This window comes from Salmo trutta, chromosome 12 (genome assembly GCF_901001165.1).
Source record: "Salmo trutta chromosome 12, fSalTru1.1, whole genome shotgun sequence".
Lineage (NCBI taxonomy): Eukaryota > Metazoa > Chordata > Actinopteri > Salmoniformes > Salmonidae > Salmo > Salmo trutta.
In genome coordinates, this window is record NC_042968.1 from 62,454,279 (window position 1) to 62,477,581 (window position 23,303).

The 23,303-nt window shown below is 43.4% G+C and overlaps 1 protein-coding gene across 6 annotated transcripts; it reads right to left on the reverse strand.

Annotated features, from left to right (window-relative positions):
* Positions 1–660: 660 nt before the first annotated feature.
* LOC115203959 (uncharacterized) lies at positions 661–20,617 on the reverse strand. 6 transcript variants are annotated; one of them, XM_029769077.1, is made up of 10 exons: positions 20,275–20,290; positions 20,023–20,084; positions 11,379–11,764; positions 11,232–11,292; positions 10,625–10,954; positions 8,381–10,364; positions 5,048–5,258; positions 4,428–4,561; positions 4,143–4,214; positions 661–3,139 (listed from the first exon to the last, which is right to left on the reverse strand). In XM_029769077.1, the coding sequence occupies exons 3-10, from the start codon at positions 11,754–11,756 to the stop codon at positions 2,869–2,871; spliced, it is 3,441 nt and encodes a 1,146-aa protein (XP_029624937.1). In that variant the 5' UTR covers positions 11,757–11,764; positions 20,023–20,084; positions 20,275–20,290; the 3' UTR covers positions 661–2,868. The 6 variants fall into 6 exon arrangements, with proteins under 6 accessions (XP_029624937.1, XP_029624935.1, XP_029624939.1 ...); XM_029769075.1 differs by lacking the exons at positions 20,023–20,084; positions 20,275–20,290 and adding an exon at positions 20,512–20,617; XM_029769079.1 differs by lacking the exon at positions 20,023–20,084 and having other exon boundaries at positions 5,048–5,255; positions 20,275–20,617.
* Between the last annotated feature and the right edge of the window lie 2,686 nt (positions 20,618–23,303).

The window sequence follows — 23,303 nt, forward strand, 5'->3', positions numbered from 1 at the left end:
GAAAATAGCTGTGCAGCAACATTCCCCATCCAACCTGACAGAGCTTGAGAGGATCTACAGAGAAACTCCCCAAATACAGGTGCCAAGCTTGTAGCGTCATACCCAAGAAGACCTGAGGCCATAATTGCTGTCAAAGGTGCTTCAACAAAGTACTGGGTAATGGGCCTGAATACTTATGTAAATGTGTTTTTTAAATTTTTTATTATAAATTAGCAAACATAAAAAAAAAAAAGTTTTTACTTTGTCATTATGGGGTATGGTGTGTAAATTGATGAGGGAAAAAAAACTATTTAATACATTTTAGAACCTGACAAGGTCAAGGGGTCTGAATACTTTCTGAAGGCACTGGATATTAGCATTTTCACACTTCACGACCATATCTATGATTTGTAACTTCATTGAGTTACACAATCAATTTAACATATTTTAGAATGTTTTGGACATGACGTGTGAAAATGCTAATATGATTAATATGACCACTGATTTTCCTTGGATTTGTCCCACAACAGCAGCAAGGTAAAGCATGGATTGCTGTCATACCTTGTCCATAGACTGCTTACAATACATGATGAAATGGTCTCACTTCTAGATTTCTCAAACAGAGCAATGGTTTCAGCCAAACAAATCGGTTCTAAGCACATTAAACCAACTAAGAAACGACACATTTCAATACCATTTTATTCATAAAAATATATTACAATAATTGACAATACTAACCTTCAGTCTGAGATACATTTCCACAGTAAGCACCCATCCCTTTTAACAGAGGATGAAATAAGGAATAGGAGGGATTTAATGAAAAACACAATATAAAATTCATCTTTTCACAGACATATGGGATCCCAAAGTGTGTCACTTCTTACACTGCACACCAGTGTAAACACAAATAATCCTCTGCTACAGCTAAATTAAAATAACTTGTTTCTACAATTCAGTCTCTGGCCTAAAGAGCAGAGGTCAGAGGACAGGAGAGAAGGTGCAATAGAACACTTCACAGGGTCTGCCTCTGGCTCTTTGGGGGGGGGGGGTCGTCAATAAGTGAAGACTTCTGCCACACAAGAAAAGCTACTGGCAAATAGGTCCAGGGCAGCAGAAAAGTATACAAATAATGATTGCAATCCACATGAGGGCTCTCTTAGAAAGTAACCATACAAAAGAAAATGAATAAAAAAAATCAAAAAAACACAAGTATGAACAGTATTATTTGGCCGTTAAATACAAACCCCATTAGATCACTGTCAGATAATGACACTTTCATTTTGTGCTGAACAATTCAAGAGAGGATTATGTCAATGTGTGTGGCTGCGGAGCTGAACGTTTCCACTTCAATCCGCACCAAGACCCCTGATATGTAATGATGACTGACCACAGTTCAAAAACTCAAATGATTCACCTGAAATTAGTGTTTCATAACAAATGCTGACATAACAAAATGCAAAAAGTGGTAAGCAAACACTACAAAAAAATAGTTACAGCCTGGTTCCCAGATACGTTTATGCTTTAGCAATATCCTTATCTTGACAGTCATTATGCAATGTGAAAATGAGATTGCACTAAGGCCAGACTGTTTGGTATGACAACGCTAGAAGTATAAACAGATCTGGCAACCAGGTTAAGTCTTCCAATCTAAGGCAGTTTATTTTATAACTTTGCCAAAAATGTCTAAAAAAGTTTTTTTCTGTGTCATTATGGGGTATTGTGTGTAGATGTGTGATGAAAAACATTTAATACATTTTAAAATAAGGCTGTAACGTAACAAAATATTGAAAAAGGGAAGGGGTCTGAATACTTTCCCAATGCACCGAATATGACTATGGATCACGTGGTTTAAAAAATCAAATGTATGTTCTGAACTTTAAGATAACATCTATAATATAATTTAGCAATGTACTAGGTAGAGGGTATAGCAGCAATAGGAATTAGGGAAATAACTACAGGCACACAGCCCACACTCTCACTGTACTAGAAGCACGGACCACTCAGTGCACATAACTTGAACTCCTCAAACACCCCCATCCAACGGAAAATGGTTAAGGACAAGAGTTTTTCCTAACCAACAAAGATTCTGGGTCTTATCTATAACCCAGAGTTTTTCCCAGTACAGGTCACATGGTCTGAATAAGGTAAGAAGGAAAGTGCTCAGGTATGGGTTGGTGAACTTGTCATCCATGTGCTTGTGTAGTCTACAGTGTTCATATGCAAAAGTTTGTGTGTGCATGTGTGTGAACGAACGCACACATTTAGGTATCAGTGTTCCACATTCTCCGTTTCAATTATTAGTTCCTAAGAAGACAGTTATTGTTCAACCACTATTCATCGTCTATCAACAAAATCATATCTTTGCTGGATTGAGGTTAAACTTCCACTAAGGCATGCATTAAAGCTGGAATCCATAGCGGTGAAGCTGCAATGTCCGTTTGCGATATTACAACAAGACTTTACTTCAAACAACGAACACTGCCTGCCTGCCCCCCCCCCCCCGGACATCAATGCATGCGAAGTAGAACAGCACAGTATGTTCAAATATATTTAATTTTAACGATGCCGAATGCTCTTTCCATCAAAACAATAACAAATGCGCCTGGGCTGGCCAGTGGCGCGGCTTGCCTTTGCTCTTTTCTAGCTCTTCAAATGCTAGCAGTTATAAAGCAATAATGTGAAAGGTGCACTTGAAATACCCAGCCAAACAAAACTTTAAAAAACTGAGAATGAGGAACTGTGTGTGATGCATGTGTAGCATGTCACAAATGATACTATGTTTGTCCCGGTGGGCTTCGGTCAAAAGTAGAGCACTATATGCTGAACAGGGTGCCATTTGGGACACAGCCTGTGCATTTGGATGTGAAGGAGGGGGTATTGAGGGACTGCTCAGTCCTCCAGGCCTTGGCAGGTGAAGAAGTCCTCCAGCTCGCTCAGCCTCTCGATGAGCATAATGTCCAGGTCGGAATCATCGGGCCTCCCCCTCCGGCCCCGGCCCCTGGGGCCCTTCACACGCAGGGGCAGCAGGTTGGCTCTGGCTTTTCGTTTGCGCGGCAGTGTGAAGTCTGGGAAGTCCAGCACGCGCTTCCTCTTCTGGTGGCCGATGCAGACCAGCAATCCATTCTTCTCCTTAGGCTCCTCAAAGATGGTCTCTAGGCTCCTGGTATGGGAAAACAATATGATTAAACCATATACTAAAGAAAATATGAACCATATAATAAAAGAATATCAAGGGTAAAATTTGCATTTTGAGCATAATGAGAGAAAGACAAAGAGATTCTTCAGTGCCTTAGAGAGGGGTGAGTGCACTGGCAGAGGACACATATGGGCAATACAAAACATTAGGAACACCTGCTATTTCCATGACAGACTGACCAGGTAAAAGCTATGATCCCTTATTGATCTCACTTGTTAAATCCACTTCAAATCAGTGCAGATGAAGAGGAGACAGGTTAAATGTTAGTTTTTTTAAGCCTTGAGACAAAAATGGTGTATGTGCAAGACAAAATATTTAAGTGCCTTTGAACAGGGTATGGTAGTAGGTGCCAGGTGCAAGTTTGAGTGTGTCAAGAACTGTAACGCTGCTGGGTTTTTCATGCTCAACAGTTTCCCATGTGTATCAAGAATGGTCCACCACCAAAAGGACATCTAGCCAACTTGACACAACTGTGGGAAGAATTGGAGTCAACATGGGGCCAGCATCCATGAGGAAAGCTTGACACCTTGTAGAGTCCATGCCCTGAAAAATTGAGGCTGTCCTGAGGGAAAAAGGGGGTGAAACTCAATTTTAAGAAGCTGCGCCTAATGTTTTGTACACTCAGTGTACGTGTTGTGGCCCTAAAATGGCACACCTGATTCAATTTGTCAACTAATCACCAAGCCCGTGACTAATTGAAACAGGTGTTCCTAATGTTTTGTACACTCAGTGTATGTGGCCACCGTGTACATATAAAGTATGTATAAAGTAAGCCAAGCATCAGGTCTAATATCATGAGCCAAGGTGGCTGCAAGAGGAGATCTCTGGGCAGCGATGAGAGGTATAGACTACAGTAGATATGCCCATTTAAAAACAGCCTACTGACTGACAACAAAGTGTTTCAATAAACTGTGCGTTGTCATGTTCAACTTAAGGTACAGTTTGAATAATAAAAATTACGACTGACCTGTTGGGAGTGGGTGATCTATAATTCTTGTTGGTGTAAATCTCCTCCAAGCTGAACTCCTTCTTCTTCAGTCTGATGCAATGTACACACCAATAAAAACATGTGAAACACAGTTGAGACACAGGAGGATAGTTGATCAAACTACTAGTTCGACATAACGGCCCTGTTCAGACGTGTCTTTCCAGCTTGACTTAAGTATTTACCATTGGCAATCTGTGTGATCACACGAGCCCCTATAAAATCAATAATCCCATTGTTTTGTTAGTTACTGGTTTTTCCCCTCACCTCTTTGGTTTGGGCAGGCCCATGGGCGTGAGGTTGTTGTCTGGTTTGGGAACAGTCTTCCGAATGCGGATCTGGGAAACCCTCTTGGAGTGCTGGCCTGGCTGGGCCCCCACATTCGCCTCATACAGACCTCCCTGCAGGGCCACAGAAAGAAAAAAGTGAACAAGGTCACAGAACCGGAAAATATTCGTATTTTAATATGGCAAGGAAGTCACATGGGAGAGGTACAACTAGCTGGATTGCAAGCGTTTGTACGAAAACAAGGGAAGAGGTGCTTCTTTGAAAAATAATGATGCTCAAAGGGAATAAAAGATATGCATCCCTCTCCATGGAGAAAAATGAGCATCCTCATTAGTCAACACCAAAATGGTGTTCCCACTGTCCCACGGCATTCATCAGCCCCCTTAGGACCAGGGCTAGACTGCAGAGACTGCAACTGAGATTTCTCTAAAATCTGCTGGAATGTTTGTTGAGCATGGTCCCAATAAATTGTTAGGATAGTACATAGCATCAGAGCCACACCTATATTGAGTAGAAGGCTTTGTATAGTACAACCAAACAAAGCCCAGGCTAAGAGTATAGTGTAGGACGTGTACAGTTACTGTATATGGCAGGCTCACCTCTCTGGATGGGCTGCAGCCATGCCCATGCAGACCTGGGTATTTGACGTTGGCAGTAGCGATGGCAAGACTGGGTACAGGCTCAGGCTGGTTATCCAGACGCATGGTCTTGGGGCTGTGCCCATGGCTGGTTCTGGGTTTGGAAAGGGCCCGCTCTGGGGTGAGTCTGACCCTACATCGCTGTGTGGGTGGAGAGGTGAGAGATGTGCTGCTGGGGCAGGACAGGAAGGAGAAAAACAGTTCAACTGTTAGAAAAAGTATTTTTGATCAAATTCATAGGTTGTGCACCGTTACAAATCATAGCCACGGGAAGTAGGTGTGCTGAAGCACCTGTTCAAAAATCGGAATTAACTAAAAATCTTCATTACAAAATCAATCCAAAAATTAAACAATGATATAGCCTGTAGTGTGGATGAAGGAAAAAACATTCTACCCCCCCCCGTCGGCGAAAGAGTCACCGCACCCCCACCCCCCAAAATCTTCCCGCTGCTATGATTACAACATTGTGTTTATATTTGAGATGCCACTGACAAAAGCAGTAAAGGATGCAATGTACAGAGTGTACAAAACATTAAAAACACCTTAATGTTGACTTGAACCTCCCCCTTTTCAACAGCCTCAATTCATCGGGGCATGGACTCTACAAGGTGTCGAAAGCGTTCCATAGAGATGCTGGCCCATGTTGACTCCAATGCAGTTGTGTCAAGTTGGCTGGATGTCCTTTGGGTGGTGGACCATTCTTGATACACGCGGGAAACTGTTGAGCATGAAAAACCCAGCAGCGTTGCAGTTCTTGACACAAACCGGTGCGCCTGGCATCTACTACCATACCCCGTTCAAAGACAAATCTTTCGTCTTGCCCATTCACCCTCTGAATGGCACACATACACAATCCATGTCACAATTGTCTCAAGGTTTAAAAAACCCCTCGTCTACACTGATTGAAGTGGATTTAACAGGTGACATCAATAAAGGATCATAGCATTCACCTGGTCAGTCGATGTCATGGAAAGAGCAGGCAATTCCTAATGTTTTGTACACTCCGTGTAATCTGGCCACATTGATATTTAATCCAATCCGTTATTACATTGTGTGGTGGATCTGCATTTTATGGAGATTCGATACTGTCCCACGTCTAGACAAAACAGGCATTCATCATACTGAGTGGCTTGATGCATGTGCTGATCACCTTGCTGCGGTAGAATTAAGCAATAAGGCCCGAGGGGGTGTGGTATATGGTCAATATACCACGGTTAACAGTGGAGGCTCCTCAGAGGAGGAAGGAGAGGACCATCCTCCTCAGTGAAATGTAATTTAGAAAAAGACATAAAAAAAATACTATACTAATATATTCATATGTCACCAAATAATTGATTAAAATACACTGTTTAGCAATTATAATTTTTTGTTTTTAAATGTAACCTTTGTTTAACAAGGCAAGTCAGTTAAGAACAAATTGTTATTTACAATGACGGCCTACCCTGGCCAAACCTGGACGACGCTGGGCCAATTGTGTGCCGCCCTATGGGACTCCCAATCCCGGCCGGATGTGATACAGCCTGGATTCAAACCAGGGACTGTAGTGTCGCCTCTTGCATTGAGATGCAGTGCCTTAGACCGCTGCGCCACTCGGGAGCCCCCGAGGGTCTACAGTAACTTCAACATCACTGTCTGGGCTAGCACCATGGTGTCCATCTGGTCAGGGTAAACTAATTGGTAACGTTATGTATTTATAGTCCATTTGTGTGTCGGGAGAAAATGTGAATGTGATCAAATGTAGTTTATATTCAAAATTGGGCTGGCTAGGCTGCCTATACGTTTTTTTAATCCAAAATGATTAACTGGAATGAATCAATCAACATAGTGATGACAGATGTTAAGTCTGTTTTTTATAAGGCCTACAGTTGCATAGGCCTGCATGATGCAAACACATATAATGCTCAGCCCTGTGAGTTCTATTGTCTATCAGTTGTTGTCTATGTGTCTGGGTAGAGCAAATCCCCATCCTAATCTAGTCTAAATATAATGTATATGAACAAATATAAGGTAGCTGCAGTTTGACAGGGTTTTCATCCTCCCCAGGGCCATACATTTTTTTCAGGAGTTTTTTAAAACCATGTGACCGGATTAAGAAAAACTGGTCCCATTATAGCCCATATAAAACCTTTTTACAACTGATTAATCACTGTCATACCTTATTAGGGTCCAGAGTTTTCCTACTTATATGTTAACCTAAGGAAAAACTCCAGGTCCCAGGGGGTAAAAATTGCCCCACCGCAGTGGGACCTATGGTGCCACCAGTCTGCTTGCAGTTGTCAGGTATGTGGATGATCAGGGCTTTATTCAGGAATGTTTCTTGGGATACTTTGATTTGTCAAGTGGGCGAGATGCGTAATCTGTGTTTGACTTTATGAATTTTGAGACGTCTGAGTTTAACTTCATAGAGCAAATCGTTGTCCAAACCTACAATGGCGCAGCTGTAAAATAATGTATCTGCTATTTGTATTTACAGCTAAGTCCCCACCTGTTCCCTGATTTAAGAGTTGATGACCACTCCACTACCATTGTCAACTTTTCCTGACATTAACTGAAGCCACGTCTCATGTGCCCGCTCATCCACTGGCACATTGAATGTTTCCCCTCCAAATAGTGAGTACCCCTATCAATTTTCTCTCATGTATGTAGAGTCAATCACATAGACAAAACGCATTACACATCAATGATGTTAACTTGCTGAGACTCATTCTTAGCTCTTTTGTCTAACAGTGTAGTGTCTTGTGTTATTGTTTGTCTTCTCAGTCAAATCCTGTCCTGCACTGGTCACGCCTCTCAACACCTCAACTCATGCCTCCTTCAATCACTGCTCTCATTTCCCATAATATTGTACTATAAACGGCTTTATTAAATGCTTTAGGTTAAAATAATTAGTCTGCCGATTTTTACACATTTTGGCGTATCCTTGCATTCGGCGCTTATACCGTGGGTCTCCCATCCTCTTCAATTATTCAAGTCACCAGCCTCCACTGACGGCTAAGGTGCCTTAATGCGATTATAAAACTGGTTACCAACGTTATTAGAGCAGTAAAAATAAATGTTTTGTCATACCCGTGGTATACAGTCTGATATACCACGGCTATCAGCCAATTAGCATTCAGGGCTCGAACCACCCAGTATATAATTCCTGCTAGAGGAAGTATCCTGAAAACAAGGCCGAGCATAACTACAAATACAAACAAGAAATCAGATGAGTTTCTTCAAACGCTACCTCTAAATCCCTCATTATCTCAGAGCATCAAGTCATTTTCACAAGTCAAGATCACGTTATAGACTGACCTGTGGTCATTGCCCAGGCCAAGAGGGCCAGTGTAGTCCTTGAGGGGCAGCAGGGGAAGATGCATGTACTTCTTCCGCGACTCCATGATCTGACACACCACAGTCTTCACCTCTGTGGCCGACAGTCTCATGAGGGGAGCGGGGCGCTTGTGTCTGAACCAGTGGCGGAAGGAGGTTGGGGAGGAGGCGGCCAGCACAGTGCTCAGACCCCCCTTGGAGATCTTAGAAAAGCCCATCTGGCTGAAGAGGGACATGGGGAACTGGCCAGTGGTGCGGAGTAGGCGGGAGAGACCACGCTGCAGGGTAGAGGTGTCTCTGTTCAGGAGTTTGCTGCAGCAGCGGGAGAAGGTCTGGGCTAGGGACGCCAGCTGCAGGGGGGAAAGAAGCAAGACTGGGCTGCCTAGAATCACCAGTGGCTGCCAGTGGTGCTGCGACGTCTCCTCCTGCAGCTCCAGGAGAGTCATGGCTAGAGCGCCACCAGTGCTGCTAATACCTTTTAGCTGCCGCTTTTTACAGGAGGGCCGGTCCTTATCCCAGTGGCGCTTGAGCTTGGAGTTGAAGAAGTGCGGGAGGTTCCCCCGTCTGCTTTGACCACCATCCGGGGGTGAGGGGAGCTCCGGAGAGGGGCTGGCAGCTATGAGGTGGTTGGCTGTGTCCGACAGCTGGAGCAGGAGGGTCTGGCACTTATGGTGGGTGGATTGAACACCAACGATGAGAGATTTACAAGAGCCATTTCGGGGAGAGGGGAACTTGGAGGCCACGGAGGTGTCTAGAGAGGGGCTGGTAGAGTGGAAGGGCAGGAGGGCTTGTTTGCCCTTCTGAGGGTCCATGTAGCCAGTCATGGGTGGAAACCAGGAATACGGTACAAAGACTGAACCTGATGGTGATGATGATAGTCGGTCTGGAGATTTAAATTGGGCATGGCACAATGGAGAGTGTTGCTGATTAGTAGGTACGGTTAATCTAAGAGAGTGATTTTCTTGTCCGCCGTATGACACCCTTATACTCTCCACAAACCTCTCATGTTGTGGACTCCACTGCTTCTCATCGGCTGTCTCCCTGCCCACACCAGCCTGCGGTTGATCCTGTACCTGGGCGGAGAAGCTACCCTTGATGGACATGGCGGCAGTGGAGTCAAACTCACCAACCGGGTGTGCCTTTGCTTCCCTCTTGTTCCGCGTCTTCCTCTCAGGCTTCCGGTCTTTCTCTGCCTCTTTGGAGGACTGAGTGTAGGCCGTGTGGTCAGTGCAAGGTGGGCTGGTGATCCTTCGCTGGAAATCAGTTGGAGCAGGAGGAGCTATTCTGCCTGTGTGCTCGGACCTAGATGAGCCTACGACTTTAACGGAATGTGCCAACAGAGAGCAAGCTCCTATAGGGCTCAACTGGACCACCTCAGAAAATGCAGCCATAGTCCGACCCTTACCTGGAATTGGACACGTTGGGACCTCAGTGCTTTTGGATTGGCCTTGTGATTGAGTGGGGACATGTATATGAGGAGGGCGTGGATGTGTCTCCATACTCCCTCTCCTGTTCCCTTGAGTGTCCCCAGATTGTGCCTTCCAAGGGGATAGAAGGGTCACTTCCTGGCTGTCATTAGACTCTGTGTCCACCAGGGCAGAATTGACCAACCAGGTGGGAGCGTCCTGCCCCTTTTCGCCAGCCAGCTCCATGTCCAGATCCTCAAAGTCCGACATGGGGGAGTAGTTTCCCTGTATGCACCCCTCTGTGACCGCCTCTTTTCCGACAGAGGATAAGAAGTGTCCTGACTCTGTCTTTTTAATTTCCCCACCTAATCCCTCATCGTGGTCACAGTGCCGGGCCGGACTGTGGCTAGGTGAAAATGTAGTCGCCATCCTCCATTGACATCCAGTGAGGCTCCCCTTGTCTGTTCCAGAGCAGCCCATATTGCATGAAGGGTTTGGACCATGTGGTAATAGTTTGGTGAAGTCCAACTTTTCTTCTTTCAGCGCTCTTGGTTCCTTTCCTGTACCAACACAAGAAACCAAAACATTACTCACCAACAAAATATTCAATCAAGTACTTAAACACAGCAGCATCTAGCACACAGACAACAACCTAGCCTTTCATATCCTATGTGTGTCAGTATGACTTAACGAACGATCGATATGATCCACACTCATCTTAAAAACAATTAAACATTACTTTATAAAATGTAACAGGGGAGCATGCACCCACTTTTTAGTGTGGTGCCTTCTAATCTTTAGCGCATCAGCCTCAACTCACCCAGACCATGGAGAGGTGACAAGTCCTGTTTGGTGGTGGCGGTCATCCTTCTCGCCAGCTGGCCCACCTGGGTGTTGAGCAGGGCCAGGCTGTTGCCATGTTTAGTTCCCTGCTCGTAGAGCTCCTCCATCCTCCTCTCCACCACCTGTAGCCGCTGGCACAGGGTGCCCAGGGCACCCGTCAGCAGCCGCTTCATCTCTGCCTGGTGGGGTGCCAGGCAGCGCTCCAGGATGCCCAGCTGCTCACCTGTGGGGCCGGCCGGAGGAGCAGGGCCAGGGGGGCTGGCTTGAAGCGGAGGCGAGGCCCCGGCTGAGGCTCTGGAGGTAGGCCCTGTGTACAGAACACACAGTCACAGATAGGTGAGAGGCTGCATGGGGACTGGGGAGGTAGGCTGTTTGGTTTGGGTAGCTGAAGGATTTGGTTGCACTGTTTGAGATTTCGCATGGTGGCTAATGACCAAATGGGAACGGCATCTCTAAAACCTTGGCAGTGCTCAAATGAAATTCTTAGATTCACTGATTCGCCTCCTTGACTCATCTGTCTGTACTATGTAGTGTCATCACTGCTGTTTCTATATAACAGACTGATATCAACAATGGTACATTACCTAGTTGTTTTGGATTAACCAAGACATTGCCTTTGTTGCCGGGTCTTTGAAAGCCTTGGACCTGAAAATGTCAACACACAAGTTTACACAAGACACACACATGCAGAAACATAATCATACACTAAAAACAAGACACACATTCCACACCTGGTCTGACACTTGTCTCTCTGTTCTTCTGAAGTCGGCAGAGCCAGCAGTCCCATAGACATGACCGCTCAGACTGGAGACTGAGCCCAAAGTGCTCTGCCTGTGCTCCACCGGGATCTGTTGCTCTCTCCCACCAGAGTCCATCCCAAGATTACCATCTCTAGCTTTGCTCTCTGCTGGTCTGAGAGACATGGTCATCAGAGGTCCTACACCCGCCGCAGCAGTCTTCTGGTCCTTGCTAGTCTCTCTGCACCCTGTGGCCAGTTGTTCATGGTACAACTGGGAAAGAGGGGGGCATGGATCCACCAGACCCACCGACATGGTGCCGGGTATCTGCTGACCACCTCTTGGAACAGCCGGAACAGATGACAACATCATCACATGGGCTGAGAGACCAGTACAGGGAGAAGAAAGGGGACAAGAGTGGTACCTGGGTCAAATTCCAGTTCAGACAATTGTATGGCCAATACGGCATGGTTGATAGATATCTTGGTCTAAGACATTATGATAGCTGGATAGTCAACTTCATGTAATCCAAAACGTCATACATCTACATTTTAAAATGTCTAAAATAAGATCAGATTTAAATCTTATTCTTGCAGGGAACCTAGTGGCCAATACCAAATTAATTCGGTATTATTGCCCAAAGCAGTGTGGTACATTCTCTTCATATAGCCATCGTTACCTTACCCAACACATAATCCTTGATTGCTGCAACAAGTAAACTGATTCGCTGCCCGCACAAGCTATGTTTTGTGGTTTGACGGATTGAATATACAAGCATGACCAAAACAGAGACCAAACATAAATAGCCCTACGAAGCGCGCCGTCACGTATAGACTTATAACAAGCTAGGGCTGTCCCCGAATCTTGGTCGACCGAGAGTCGTCGGTTCTTTCAACCAATCAATTGGTCCAAATTTTTAAACATGTATTTTTCCATATATAGTCACACCTTTTGTATGAATAAAATCAACTATATAGTGCACTTGGAAAGTATTCATACCACTTGACTTTTTCAACATTTTATGTTACAGCCTTATTCTAAAATAGTTTCCTCCCCCCTCAATCTACACACAATACTCCATAATGACAATTTGGACATTTTTGCAAATGTAATCAAATTAAAAAACCAAAATACCTTATTTTCGTAAGGGTTCAGAACCTTTGCTATGGGACTCAAAATTGAGCTCAGGTGCACCCCGTTTCCATTGATCATCCTTGAGATGTTTCTACAACTTGATTGGAGTCCACCTGTGGTAAATTAAATTGATTGGACATGATTTGGAAAGGCACACACACGTGTCTATATAAGGTCCCACATTTGACAGTGCATGTCAGAGCAAAAACCAAGCCATGAATTTGAAGGAATTAGCCGTTGAGCGCCGAGACAGAATTGTGTTCAGGCACAGATCTGGGGAAGGGTACCAAAAAATATCTGCAGCATTGAAGGTTCCCAAGAACACAGTGGCCTCCATCATTCTTAAATAGAAGAAGTTTGGAACCACCAAGACTCTTCCTAGAGCTGGCCGCCCAGCCAAACTGAGCAATCGGGGGAGAAGGGCCTCAGGGAGGTGACCAAGAACCCATTGGTCAATCTGACAGAGCTCCTCTGTGGAGCTGGGAGAACCATCCAGAAGGACAACCATCTTTGTAGCACTCCACCAAATCAGGCCTTTATGGTAGAGTTGCCAGACAGAAGCCACTCCCCAGTAAAAGGCTCATGACAGAACGCTTGGAGTTTTCCCAAAAGGCACCTAAAGGACTCTCAGACCATGAGAAACAAGATTCTCTGGTCTGATGAAACCAATGCTGAACTCTTTGGCCTGAATGTCAATTGTCACATCTGGAGGAAACTTGGCATCAACGGAGAAAAGTACAGAGACACCATAGTGCCCTCGAAGCTCATCCCTAAGCTAAGGACCCTGGGACTAAACACCTTCCTCTGCAACTGGATCCTGTCAGGCCGCCCCCAACTGGTAAGGGTAGGTAACAACACAGCCACCACACTGATCCTCAGCACAGGGGCCCCTCAGGGGTGGGTGCTCAGTCCACTCCTGTACTCCCTGTTCACTCATGACTGCACAGCCAGGCACGACTCCAACATCATCATTAAGTTTGCCGATGACACAACAGTGGTAGGCCTGATCACTGACAACGATGTGACAGCCTATAGTGGAAGTCAGAGACCTGACCGTATGGTGCAAGGGCAACAACCTCTCCCTCAACGTGATCAAGACAAAATGAGATGATTGTGGACTACAGGAAAAGGAGGGGGCGAGCACGCCCCCATTCTCATCGGGCTGTAGTGGAAAAGGTTGAGAGCTTCAAGTTCTGTGGTGTCCACATCACCAACAAACTATCATGGGCCAAACACACTAAGACAGTCGTAAAGAGGGCACGACAAAGCCTATTCCCCTCAGGAGACTGAAAAGATTTGGCATGGGCCCCCAGATTCTCAAAAAGTTCTACAGCTGCACCATCGAGAGCATTCTGACTGGATGCATCACTGCCTGATATGGCAACTGCTCAGCCTCAAGGCACTACAGAGGGTTGTGAGTATGGCCCAGTACGTCACTGGGGCCAAGCTTCCTGCCATCCAGGACCTATATGCCAGGCGGTGTCAGAGGAAGACCCTAAAAATTGTCAAAGACTCTAGCCATCCTAGTCATAGACTGTTCTCTCTGCTACCGCACAGCAAGCGGTACTGGAATGCCAAGTCTTGGTCCAAAATACTTAACAGATTCTACCCCCAAACCATAAGACTCCTGAACACCTAATCAAATGGCTACGCAGACTATTTGCACTGCACCCCCCTTCTTTTACAACGCTGCTACGCTCGGTTTATCATCTATGCATAGTCACTAACTCTACCTACACTACCGTTCAAAAGTTTGGGGTCACTTAGAAATGTCCTTGTTTTGAAAGAAAAGGCAATTTTTTGTCCATCAAAATACAGTGTAGATATCGTTAACGTTGTAAATTACTATTGTAGCTGGAAACGGCAGATTTTTTATGGAATATCTACATAGGCGTACAGAGGCCCATTATCAGCAACCATCACTCCTGTGTTCCAAAGGCACGTTGTGTTAGCTAATCCAAGTTTATAAATTTTAAAAGGCTAATTGTCCTCTTGCTCAGATGTGCACCGGGGCCTCCCACTCCTCTTTCTATTCTGGTTAGTGCCAGTTTGCGCTGTGTCTGGAGACACCTGAAAATAGCTGTGCAGCAACGCTCCCCATCCAACCTGACAGTGCTTGATAGGATCTACAGAGAAGAATGGGAGACACTCCCCAAATATAGGTGTGCCATGCTTATAGTGCCATACCCAAGAAGACTGAATACTTATCTAAATGTGATATTCCTGTAAAAAAAATACAAAAATAGTTGCGAACAATTTATAAAAAACTGTTTTTGCTTTGTCATTATGGGGTATTGTGTGTAGATTTGAGTAACATTTTTTATTTAATCAATTTTAGAATAAGGCTGTAACGTAACAAAATATTGAAAAAGTCAAGTGGTCTGAATACTTTCTGAATGCACTGTATGTAGGCGATTGAGCTTGTCTGATGCTTTAGCTGATGTAACAAGGCTATAGAAATACATTTGATTTGACTTTCAGCACTGCCATTCAAAATTAAGACGGAACGGTTCCGTATTTCACTGAAAGATTAAACGTTTTGTTTTAAAAATTATAGTTTCCGGATTTGACCATATTAAATGACCAACGGCTCGTATTTCTGTGTTTAATTATATTATAATTAAGTCTATGATTTGATTGAGCAGTCTGACTAAGCGGTGGTATGGAGCAGCAGGCTTGTAAGCATTCATTGAAATTTATCAATGCTTGAAGCTCTTGTCAATGCTTGAAGCACAGCACTGTTTGACTTCAAGACTATCAACTCCTGAGATTAGGCACTGTAGTATTGCCAGCCTATTAGAACATCCAATAGCCAAAGCTCTATGAAATACAAATGGTATAGAGAGAAATAGTCCTACAACCTAAAACTTCTTAACTGGGAATATTGAACCACCAGCTTTCATATATGTTCTGAGCAAGGAACTTAAATGTTAGCTTTTTTACATGGCACATATTGCACTTTTACTTTCTTCTCCAACACTGTGTTTTTGCATTATTTTGGTAGACCATTCTTGATACACACAGGAAACTGTTGAGTGTGAAAAACCTATCAGCGATGCAGTTCTTGACACACTCAAACCGGTACATTTTTACATTTTAGTCATTTAGCAAACGCTCTAATCCAGAGCGATTTACAGTAGTGAATGCATACATTTAATTAAAAAAATTCCCCCGTACTGGTCCCCCGTGGGAATCGAACCCACAACCCTGGCGTTGCAAACACCATGCTCTACCAACTGAGCCACACGGGACCTACTACCATACCCTGTTCAAAGGCACTTAATCTCTTAAGGATTAGCCCCTTAAATCTTTTGTCTTGCCCATTCACCGTCTGATTGGCACACATACACAATCCATGTCTCAAGGCTTAAAAATCCTTCTTTAACCGGTCTGTCTCACATTCATCTATACTGATTGAAGTGGATTTAACACGTGACATCAAGGGATCATAGCTTTCACCTGGATTCACTTGGACAATACATTGGAGATTAAAAAAATTACAAGTACTGGAAACAATAGAACACTACGAAAAATCTGGGAAGCCAGGCCTAGTATTCATAGCTGACTTTGAAAAAGGCTTTTGATATAGTACGACTGGAATTTATTTATAAATGCCTGAATCACATTTGGTGAAAGTTACGTATAGTAATCCTAGGTGTAAAATAGAAAATAATGGCTACTTCTCAGGAAGTATTAAACTGTAAAGAGGAGTAAAACAAAGGTTGTCCATTATCGGCATATCTATTTGTTATGGCAATCGAAATGTTAGCTATTAAAAATCTTTTAAAAAATCAGATCCAACAATATCAAGGGGCAAGAAATCCAGGGCTAAAAAACAAAGGCGTCATTGTACGCTGATGATTCAGGTTCTTTTAAATATACAACTTGGATCCCTCCACAGCCTCAGAGGATCTAGATATTTTTTCTGGCCAATTTAATGTTTCACTATAAAAAAATATATAAAAAACTGAGTAGGATGGTCGTTCTTAGGGGTTGGGCAGTATCCAGATTTTCATAGTCATTACCGTCCTTCTCTCAACTTGGGATCTACGGTATTACTGGCTTAGTACACATGCGCCAAAAAATGCAAAAAAGCCCATTACCTGAATGCTAACAAAATTAGTACAAGTAATAGCTAATTTCCAGAGGCTGCAAACTAAATATGCGAGCGCAAAGGAAAATAAACAAATTGCAGACAGGCAATCCAGCTCATAAAGTTATACATTTAGGTAGGCGCTACCGAATGTCGTTTTTGGTGAGTTTGGACATTTACAAGCGAATGTGAACGAGAGACATTGTGCAAATGAGCAACGTTTTGACACATGCAGTACTGTCTCTTCAGCAGCATGTCTACATGTTGTGTCTGTGTGGAGTCTGGAGTCACTAGGGCAACAGACCTGCCTGCTAGGAGAAGAGGGGGGATGAGCCGATGGGCTGAGAACTGAGGGGAGGAGAGGACTTGCCTAGTTAAATAAAATTAAAAAAATGTAGAGACAAAACACAAGGAAATCAAGATAACAGTGGCAGCTGTACAAATAACCAACTTTGACTTCTCAAACATGGCAGAAAGCTAACAATATGATTCGCCGTCACCTTATTAATTCAGCCACTTACTTAGATAGCAAGTTAAACTAGGGGTCGTGTTAAAACGCAGAATTATGCGTTTTCACACAGGAAAAAAAGATAACCCACAAGAAATATCTTGCTGCATTTTGTAAATGCATATCTAAAATGGTTATTTTTGTAAATTCGGCTGGGCGTCATACCAATTTTGTGCTTCAGTTGCACTTTTCCACTCAGATAAAAATTCACTAATGGGCATTCTATCAGCACACAGTTCTCCGACCGGTGTGGTTTATTTTCTGCAGTACTTTTCTTGTGTAGCCAGCCTATTTTTCTCCGCTAAAATGCTAGATTAACTTTAAGCAAAACATTAGGAAATGTAGCTGGCTACATTCTTTCTATGATGGGCCTAAACATTAGAAATAATGATGGCTATGAATCATTTTTGCAAAAAAAGACCTTGCTTTTTTAATTTAATTTACTTGTGCGGCTGCCAGCCAAATAGCGTTGCACTTCTGTCATCTGATGAAAATGAAGCTATTTTCTGCCGAATGTGTTGCACTTATGTATTTTCTGTGAAGGAAAACTATAGCTGTACTTCCCTGATCACTCTATTGAAGCAAAACACTTCACTTTCAATATAAAAACGCAACCTTCCTAGTCCTTCCCTTCCTCCTCTGAGGAGCCTCCACTGGATCACTTGACTTGTATCTGCTCTGTGAGTTAACGTTACAGACTGCAATGCTGTATTGGATGAGTCATTTGTTTGCCCCCAGTAACTCTGGTATGCACAGTGTTGTATCCTTTACTCTTTTCCCATATATAGCACAGTTTTTGTAAAGGGATTTTTCATCTTTTGAATGAATGGTTCAATACCTGAGATTTTTGTAGCTATTCCAACGTTTGGAACCACCATAACCAGAATGTTGTTGAAATTTGTATGCTAAAAATGAGTAGCCGTGCCAGTTCCTGGAACATTACATTTACATTACATTTAAGTCATTTAGCAGACGCTCTTATCCAGAGCGACTTACAAATTGGAACCATAACCGCAGAAACAGGGGCGCCCGTAGCTGCCCTCTAGCAAGCAAACTATATAGAATTAGGCTTGGCTGCAGTGATTTCAATTATAAAATATTGCTTCCGTACCACACTCGTCCCCACTTGCGTGAATTTAGTTGAAAACGTCACTTTGCCATGTGGACATAGGGGCGAGGGAGCGTGAACAGGACCGGACCTAAGATGGGGTGGGGGGGCAATCTTTATGCGAATATACCACATTCATTGCGGCACGCTTGACCAATTGAAGCTCACTACAGCCCCTACTGGATTGGCAGTTGATACCTAGCACTAAGAAATAACGACACACATATCTTTTGTATTAGAATGTTGTGAATGACATATATTCCTGTCATAGTCACCAGTCAACTCCATTACACTCAAAAGTTACTTCAACCAGTGAATACTAGCGATGGCTAACTATTCTACCTGTCGGTCTTAATGAGTGTTAGCACGCTAATAGCAAACCTTGCACACAAAAAGGTATATTTTCTCAAGGGGAATGTAGTAGTTTGCTGGATTGAATCCCTGAGCTGACAAGGTAAAAATCTGTCGTTCTGCATCTGAGAAAGACCGTAAACCCACTGTTCCCGGGCGCCAAAGACGTGGATGTCGATTAAGGCAGCCCCCTGCACCTCTCTGATTCAGATGGGTTGGGTTAAATGCAGAAGACCCATTTCAGTTGAATGCATTCAGGTTGTACAACTGACTAGGTATCCCCTTTCCCTAGTTTAATAATGACACCACCAAAGTATGTTTTATCAGACATTTCAAACATTCCCAGGTAATAAGAAAACAGTCATGGTATTTAATTTAAGAGAATGAACAAGGCAACCTTGGGGCTAATTTGTATGGGCACCTATGGCCGATTGAGGGACTTTTGAATCCGTATCCCAGTACGGCCCACGTGACCACCACTCCGTGAGGGGCTGTGCTTGCGTCGCCCAACGGTCGCCTTCCTAGTCCCACTTCGCTCATTGGAAAAAAATAAATGGGACTATGTTGTTTCATCGCCCCAAACGTGCTCTAAGGATCTTGGCTGGTACATATCATGTTAACTATCAGCAAAAATGTGGATAACCATGCTAGCATTTCCCTCATGTAGGTTCTAACAAGTTAGCAAGCATAATAGGTCATGCTAGGTATCAACAGTAAATTCAGTAAGGCCTGGAAGCTATAACTTTGATTGGTCAATAGCGCTCGGATGTCATGTCATGGAGTATTTGCATAACGTTCAGCTTTACCCAACTTTGGTCCCACCCATAGAGAATGATGGAGAAAGCATCCCCATATAGTTACTTTTATGCCATCTCTGAGTGCACTGGCAGATCCATTTTTAAGTAGTCAATTATCTTCACGATTGGCTGACCCATCCTGATGACCCGGTTGCACATGACTCCAACAGGGTGATCAGGAGGGATCAACCCATAAAGTTTAAAGTCCCACCCAGTTGACTACATTAAAATGGTGGAAGCCCACAATGGCACTGCCCTTGCTAAAACAGCCTTTTGGCCTCTATCATTCTCTATGATCCCACCCTGTTCATGTACCCTCGCCCCCCTCTATCGTGTTCAGTGAAGAGGTACCGATAGACCCGGTTTATTTATACATTTAATAATGAATAAAAGGGTGTCTAAATGTGGGTTACGCACATAATTGCTAGTCTACTGAAACGATACAATTGTTGAAACACTGAATACACTCTATAATAGTACGACTGGCTACACTTTGTATATTATAGCTAGAAATTAGTTTAACCAGAATCTGGGTTTACATGAGACGTTGAATATGGCGATTATCCTTTAAACCCAGGAAGCAGCCATTCAACTTGGCATTCACCAGCTTTCAAGTTGAATAATGTCACATTACATTTTGTACTTACCAAAGAATGGAGTTACTCTGTGCAACTATCGTTATTATTGCTGCCACGGCCAATATGTGGTTCTAAAAAAGGTGTAGATAAAAAGTTACACGCAACCGAAAAATGGAGAATCGCCATATTCAATGTCTCCTGTAAACACAGATTCTGGTTCACAATGCGATCAAAACGATGTGGAAGGGCACGTGCTACACGCCTCTCGCTCTGTTTAAGCATTTTAGCCGGCAGGTTTAGAAAATTGTAATTATACCCTACCTCGGCCGGAGCTCTGCGCCCGCTGTGAATATTTGGCGTTATCAAGCGTGCCCTACAAATTCCTAGATAAAAGTCCAGTTTGCTGTTCCGTCCCGTAAAGACTTCATTAGTTCGCTAACCGCTGCGCATACGGTGGAAAGCGGATCTTGTCGGACAGGAGAAAGGCAGGTTATTACATTTCAGAACCGACCCCCTTATTAGCCAGTTCAAGAAGTCTGTTTAATATATCTAGATTACCTTATACCGGTATTTGGCAATGTTTGTTGGCAAGAAATACATATTTCTTTACGAAAAAATAACTAAATTAGTCTCGGATCAGGGCGAGACAATTGACAGGATTGGATTCTAACTTCCTTACGAACGACTCAGCCATTGGCGGAGAACAACGGGCTAGGCGTACTCAACTCCTATTGGTGCATCGATGAGACATTGCATTATGGGTTACCAAGATATTAACGTAAATACAGTAGGCATAAGCAGTTTGCCTAATAATGTGGCCCAGTGGCCACTAACCATTTTTGAGCCGTGAGTCAAAATGCAGGCCAAGATCTACAGCTCAGATTTAAAAAAAAAAAACGTTTTAAAAAGCATAAGCCGATGCAACGTTAACCTATTAAAAACAGTTATGTAGACATGATCTAGGTTTGTTCAGTAGGCTATAGGCTCAATACATTATCATTGCATATTGGCTATTATTGAATTGCCCTGCCAATGTTGTTCTCAGACCATTATTAAATAATATTTCAAAACGTGGGGTATATGATTACACTGGTAATATATAATTTGTTGTATTACTTGTGAGGCATACATTGAAATAATTTACGTTTTTATTTTACTGAATTGATGGTTTAGGCTCTCTCTCAGCTCTTCCTCCCTCCGCTGACTGAACGAAAAGGGATACAGTCTTCCAGCTGATGGTGAAACTTAAATCGCAGACACGATTATCTGAGCTATCTAATTGGCCAGTGGTAGGCCTATAGGTGCTCTTGATTTGCTCTCTGGAAGGCGGAATTTGTACCTTCTCGGACACATGAGATGGTTCAAAATGGGAAAACTCCATTAGCTTAATTAAGTATTAAGGCTGTCGCATGCTTCCCAGTCGAAACAGTTCACGCAAATATTGTGCCGGAATTGTGTGACGTTTTTGTTTGTTTTGGTGTTTGGCAGATTTTTTATTGTTTGGCTGTTTACTGCACACAGCATATTGGGCGCGTTTCTTTGCCCGTGCGTTGACCATGTGTCGCTGACGCCTACCAGATCTTACAATGCCTGGATATGTTTTTTATGTATCAGATAATCATGTATCAGATAATGTATCAGATAATGTTATAGCAATCTGTCAGTTGAGGACGATGACGTGCATGCAACGTCAGAGCAGGGAATGCAACTTTTTTCTTGATTGTCTATTATATTGACAAGATAGTCAAGTGACGCTCTCACAATGGAAATGCATGTCCTCAAAGATGGAATGCAGGCGGAGGAGGAGAGATCAGGTGGGACCATTCTAGCCAATGAGAGGGCAGAAAAGCATGAGAACAACAGATGGATAGAGGACTCCTCTTTGTATCTGTGCCATGATAGCGTCTGTTAGCCTTATGGGGCGGCAGTTAGGCTAGCGGCTAGATCTTTGGCCCAATAAACAACAGGTTGCTAGTTTGAATTCCCAAGCAGACTAGATGAAAAATCTGTCGAACTGCCCTTGACCATGACTCTTAAACCTAACTGCGCCAGGGTCGCCATCAATAATTGCTAATCCCTGGCCGTGACCCCACTCTCTGAGGGTGTCTCAGGCAGAGAGGGATTTGCAAAAACCACATTTCCATTTTCACAACACACTTGTACAGGTTACACACTTATATCAGTGCATTCATAACAACCTAACCATTGCAAAACTTTTATTAGAATAAAATAAGTCAACATTTCGTTAGCCAAAGGCCGCGTTCTCTTTTGTGAAGTTGTTGACCGTCGTTGGTCACCACCTTTCAAAGTGGGTAGCATTCTGGGGCAAAAATTGTCAGATTTACATGTCGACTGTATTACCTGTTCAAAAATCATGTGTTCAAAGGTCATGACGTTTTGACTGTAGTCGACTGTAAGGTTTTGCAGTTGCTCTTCACCAACTTAATCCTGCAGCCATCACCTGCATTGTGGGAGGCTCAACTGTCAACCATGTGTACAGTAAATACTGTATATACAAATACATGTGATATTTGAGGCTCTCTCACTAATTGATTGTATAATGTACACATATGATTTCAGTTTGTGAGTGTTTGATATGTTTTGGATTCGATTTTTATTAATTACGATCCCCGTTACACAACGCCAATAGCGACAGCTAGTCTTATTGGGGTCTGACACATTACGAAAAAGCCAGACAAAAAAAGACTACAATTTACATACATTTAAAAAAAGTAATATGTAGTGTGTGTGTGCGTGTGTGCGTGCGTGAGTGCATCTATCAGTTACACATACAGTACATTCGGAAAGTATTCAGACCCCTTTACGTTTTCCACATTTTGTTACAGCCTCATTCTAAAATAGATTCAATTGTTTGTTTTTTCCCCTCATCAATCTACACACAATACCCCATGAAGACAAAGCAAAAAAAATGAAGAATCACATTTATATAAGTATTCAGACCCTTTCCTCAGTACTTTGTTGAAGCACCTTTGGCAGCGTTTACAGTCTTGAGTCTTCTTGGGTATAACACTACAAGCTTGACACACCTTCTTCTCTGCAGATCCTCTCAAGCTCTGTCAGGTTGGATGGGGAGCGTCGCTGCACAGCTATTTTCAGGTCTCTCCAGAGATGTTCGATCGGGTTCAAGTCCGGGCTTTGGCTAGGCCACTCAAGGATATTCAGATACTGGTCCCAAAGCCACCCCTGCATTGTCTTGGCTGTGTGTTTAGGATTGTTGTCCTGTTGGAAGGTGAACCTTTGCCCCAATCTGAGGTCCTGGGCAATCTGGAGCAGGTTATTATCAAGTATCTCTATACTTTGCTCCATTATTCTTTCCCTCGATCCTGACT